Source organism: Vigna umbellata, chromosome 1 (genome assembly GCF_029865625.1).
Source record: "Vigna umbellata cultivar VRB3 chromosome 1, Vumbellata_1.0, whole genome shotgun sequence".
NCBI lineage: Eukaryota > Viridiplantae > Streptophyta > Magnoliopsida > Fabales > Fabaceae > Vigna > Vigna umbellata.
The window spans coordinates 50,048,326-50,053,468 of NC_142165.1; the positions used below are offsets into that span (position 1 = coordinate 50,048,326).

At 29.0% G+C, this 5,143-nt stretch overlaps 1 protein-coding gene across 1 annotated transcript; it reads left to right on the forward strand.

Moving 5' to 3' along the window:
- Positions 1-1,960: 1,960 nt before the first annotated feature.
- Positions 1,961-3,077, forward strand: LOC124839665 (uncharacterized). The gene has a single exon (XM_047315556.2). The coding sequence runs from the start codon at positions 2,113-2,115 to the stop codon at positions 2,863-2,865; it is 753 nt and encodes a 250-aa protein (XP_047171512.1). The 5' UTR covers positions 1,961-2,112; the 3' UTR covers positions 2,866-3,077.
- Positions 3,078-5,143: the final 2,066 nt, after the last annotated feature.

Genomic DNA, 5,143 nt, shown 5'->3' on the forward strand with positions numbered 1-5,143 from the left:
TTAAAGCTTTTTGTAATATATGAAATTTCTATACGAAAATTTGTACGAAGACAATTATATCTTGAATAAATATTCATAAACTCTTATTATATAAAACTTCATGCTTATAATAATGTATATTGTGTGTGTTTTCAATAAACGAAGTGAAGTGGTATAAATTAGAGATTTGTATAAATTGGAGCATTACAACAAAGAGATTCAGTTATGTTTAAAAAAAAAAACTCATCTGGCATAAAAGAATTATCAGTTTATTTTTTTTTTAATTTTTTAATTTTTTTCTTCTATTATGAATCGGTATTTCACTTTTTATTATTAGACGGATCTCAAAATTGTCATTTCCTATTGTGAAAAAACACTCCTAAACTAGGTGCTGCCACGTTGAAAGTCCTAACGACCTTAACAAATATAAAACTTTAAGGAACGAATTTAATAAGAATCTTTCGTAGAGATACTCTAAATTAATACCTCTATTTTTCCTTTTTATCTTAGTTTCGAGACTCGTTCAATAGCGTCCTTTTGGTCGAGTCTTGAATTTTCCATTTTAGAATACAGATATTACAGCGATGATCGTGAACAGTTGATTCGATTTTTGTTTTGTTTTGTTTTGTTTTGGTTTAAGTTGATCTTCAATCCATTTTTTTATTATATAATCAGAAGGACTAATCGCTGTTAAACATGGTCATTTTTATGACTTTTTCCTACCTAAAGTAATAGAGATTAATTATTAGGAACGAGTATGACATTGTCGTGAAGTGTATTCGTTTTCATATTGTCTAAACTTTTTAAATGAAATTCTGCTGCCTAATTTATGCCAAAGGAACCTTACGAACTTAGTTTTGGAATACGTGTCTGAAAGAATATTTTATTCATATAGATAAACACGTGAGAAGTCAACAACACCATATAATTATTTTATTCATCTTCAGAATCACACGTAATTAATGTTAACAAGAGAGATGCATAGTACATAAAATGGTATCTTATAAATTAGGTACTTTACACGACATCAGTATTCCTATACTATACAACGTCTGAATTATTATCGTTAAAAACAATGCAACCGTATATTGGTGTTTTTTAAGGAAGTCGTGTCTTTATTAGTTATTCCACACTCCCTTACGACATCTGTTTTACTAACGGTCAACAGCGTTCTTTAAATTTATTTGAAAACACAAAATTAAGGGTGCTATTGTTGTTCACACGTGATCCGAGTAAAACTCACTATAGTCGATGTTTTGTTTGTCATAATAATGTTAACGCTTTTAATATTGGTCTCGTGTATGTTATGTGTACAAAAGAAAAAACCACGTGTGGCTTAACTTAATTTAAACTTTCAAAAACAAAATTTTTTAACTCATACATTTTAAAAATTAAAATACTAAACTTCCCAATTTAAAAATATAAAAATCAGAATCAAGTGTGTTCAAATATGCGTTCTATCACGGTTCACAAGAGTTAACATGTTTGGGAAACAACGGTAAAAACTGTAAAAAAAAAATGATAAAAACATGCAAAAATAGAAGCAAGTGCCGACCATTGACATAGACAATTAAAGTTTGTGTAATTTTGAAGCAACCAACAATAATTGCCACATTTAGAGCCACAAATTTTACTTGTAATGTTGAAACAATAAGAGAAGAAAACCAGTAAAATGTCAGAATCAGAGATAACAGGATAAACATTGGTAGTTGATAAGTAACTTGATGTCACATTGTGAACAATCCCACAACCTTGTATCTAGCTTTATCTAGTAGCATCCATAATTCATTGTTCCACCTCAATCAACTCTTCCTTTTACTTCTTCATAGAACCACCTAATTCCGAACACCATTTCCCTCTCCGCGGAACAAAGTACTTTTCACTCGCCAAAATAAAAAATAATATTTCAACAAAGTTATATCACACATGCAATGAGAAAGAAATTCTCAACCACCTTAATTCAAAACGTGCAAACAATTGGTTATAATTATTGTAATTAAAGGGAGACGTGAAGGGCAATATGGTCATAAAGTACAATATGGTCATAAAGTACGGTCTATTTATAGTCTAGATAGTCACATAAGGCGCAATAAACATAGGATTCTTCCCTTCTGATTTTCCTCCACAGCCACCATGGAAACCAAAGCTGTTCTAGACCTCTTTGATTCTTACTGGTTTGAGGTTAACATTTTGAAGAAAAATTCCAGCGCCGACACATCAATTACAAGTGGTAAAGGAAATCTAGAATATGAGACAAAAGAAGAAAAGGAAGAAGAATTAGAACCAAAGCTTCCCTTGATCAGAACCAGCCACACCAGATCCATGAGTGACCAATCCATGACAAGCACAAGATTCAACAATGATTCCCTTTCTCCAGACTCTGTACTTCTTCTCTCGCCAAAGCTCCAAACCATTCTCTCAGGAAAAGAAGTCACTGGCTCTGAAGGTGAGAGTCCAACACAGGTTAGGCTCCATGAGGTGTTGTGCCCTGAGAACAGAAAAAGTTGCAAACTTTCGGGTAATGGAACTAGGAAGAGGAGGGAGAGCAAGAGTTTGTCCGACCTTGAATTTGAGGAGCTAAAAGGGTTCATGGATCTGGGTTTTGTTTTCTCAGAGGAGGATAAAAACACAAGCTTGGTTTCAATTATTCCTGGGCTGCAAAGGCTAGGGAAGAAGGAAGAAGAAGAAAAAGAAGAAAGAGGAGATTGTAATGAGCTAAATGTCCCAAGGCCTTACCTTTCTGAAGCATGGGAGGTTCGGGAATATGGTAAGAGAAAAAAAGAGAACCCCTTGGTGAATTGGAAAATACCTGCTTTGAACAACGAAAATGACATGAAAGATAGTCTCCGATGGTGGGCACACAGAGTTGCTTCCACTGTCAGATGATAATGCTGTTGTTCATAATCCAAGTTTTATTGTTCACTTCTTTCTTTCTGTTCAATATACACATTTTTCTTATTCTTTTGTCCATTTTTTTATGTATTTATTCTCTTTCTTATTTTTTTTTTCTGGAATTTGGCGATCGATAGATTTATGATTAGCTGTAAATTTGTACGAAAAGAGAGAAATTTTATGCAGCATTTCAGATTTATTTCAGATTTATTGACACAATCCGAACAAATATAGTACTCATGGCAGGTCTGAATATTTGTTCTTTTTGTAAGTTAGATTAGTTGTGAGCTCTGTTTTTGTCTTGCTTGTTTGTGTAAGGAATTGACAATGCAATTGGTAGGTACCAAACTTAGAAAATAGTGTTTTACATAACTGAATTATGAATTTACCACTTGAAACATCAGAAACACTCCCCTGTCTCCTCACTTTGCATTCATACGAAAAATTCTGTGTATATCACAGCTTTTGTGCAGCCTATGATGGTTTATTCCCTTAACCACCTAAATAGATAGCAAACATGTTGTATCTAAAACAATCATAGACTGAATCCAGAGAATGACTATAAATTTCCTTTCTTAAATTCTTCTGTGTATTACATTAATTTTATGAATAAAATGTGTCTTATAGTTACTTTAATTTTCAGTTAAAATTATTTTATACTTTAAAACTGATATAATTTTGACCATAAAGAAAAATAAATCATCGTGAAAAAAAAAAGAGATAGGAAGACTAATATGTTCATATAGATAAAAACAAATTGAGACTCACATAATACTGTATCCTAATTTTAGCATACATTAATAACATATTAAATAATTTTTCATTAATATTAAATTTAATAAATATTATATGTGATACAATTTAATAGAATAATAAATATTTAGTTTAAATAAACTATATAGTAATAGGTTATTTAATAAAAAAAATCAAAGAAATCAATATTTGCATGAGTAATTTGAATTTTGTCTCATAATCATTGGCAAGACACATAATTCTTTGGAGCTACCACCTAAGGAAATGAGAAATGATAATTTATATATATATATATATATATATATATATATATATATATATATATTGAACATTTTTTTATTTTACTTTTTTATAATTATTTTATCTTTTATAATATGTATTAAATTAGTGAACGTAAATGTATATCACTCATAATAATTATAAATAATTATTATAAAGAGATATGCCGTAGAAAGTGCAATTGATGGAGGAAGAATGCAAAATTTAGAAAATTTTGAATGCTTTAGATGTTTTTTTTTTTTTCTCCTTTGTTATAATTCGTCCTCTGTTCTACTTTATCGTATTATGATAGTATGTCAGACTTATTTGCTTATTTTCTGTTCTTTTCATCTTTAATCCTAGAGAAGAGTGATATGTATCCAACGGTCTAACACGTGAACATTGTCTTTTATGTTTGTTTTTTTTACCAAATACAACATCTGAAAATCGTAAACTAAAATTCTACAATTATGATTTTCTTTTTCAAGCTTTATGCTTTGATATCTTCTTCTCCACGTGTTCGTTTGCATGTTCCTTTGTAAATGTTACGTTCTTTGTAACTGGATGAAAATCTAAGATATCTTTGTAACTGGATGAAAATCTAAGATATAATTTGTTTAAAAAAATAAATAAAAATAATAGAAAAATATATTTTCATGGTTGATTTTGATTTTTATATTACTAAATCAATGAATATTTCATCAAAATATATTTTTATCATTATTAAAATTTGAACTTTCTTCCGAGTGAGTTCCTAGTTACAATTATATTAAATATACTTTATATTACTAATACGAGCATTTAAGTATCTTTGTTATCTCAATCATTAATCTATTAAGGAGGATTTAATTGAAAACCTTCACTTTTCTATAAGTCAATTGACCTACTAATAATCTTTATGATCTTAGATTTTTTTTTCCAAAGTATTTATTATGCCCTTTATACTCCTTTCTAATCTAATCACTATGTATTCATGAGAACTACATGCATATATCAGAATTTCAAATATATATTTTTGCTAATTTACAAATTATGGGAAAAACCAAATTGAAATGCTACTGTCAAATATATTTCTTCTTAATTATTAAATTTCAAAGATTAGGTGAACTTATAATTAAGTATATATGGATCTTCATTTTTTTACTCTACATCTATTAAACACTGATAAAATTATACTTTATTTTAAAATATAAAATAGTTTAGGAAAAATTAAATACAAAATATAAGTAAAATATTTTTTATTAGGTATTGAATAGAGGTA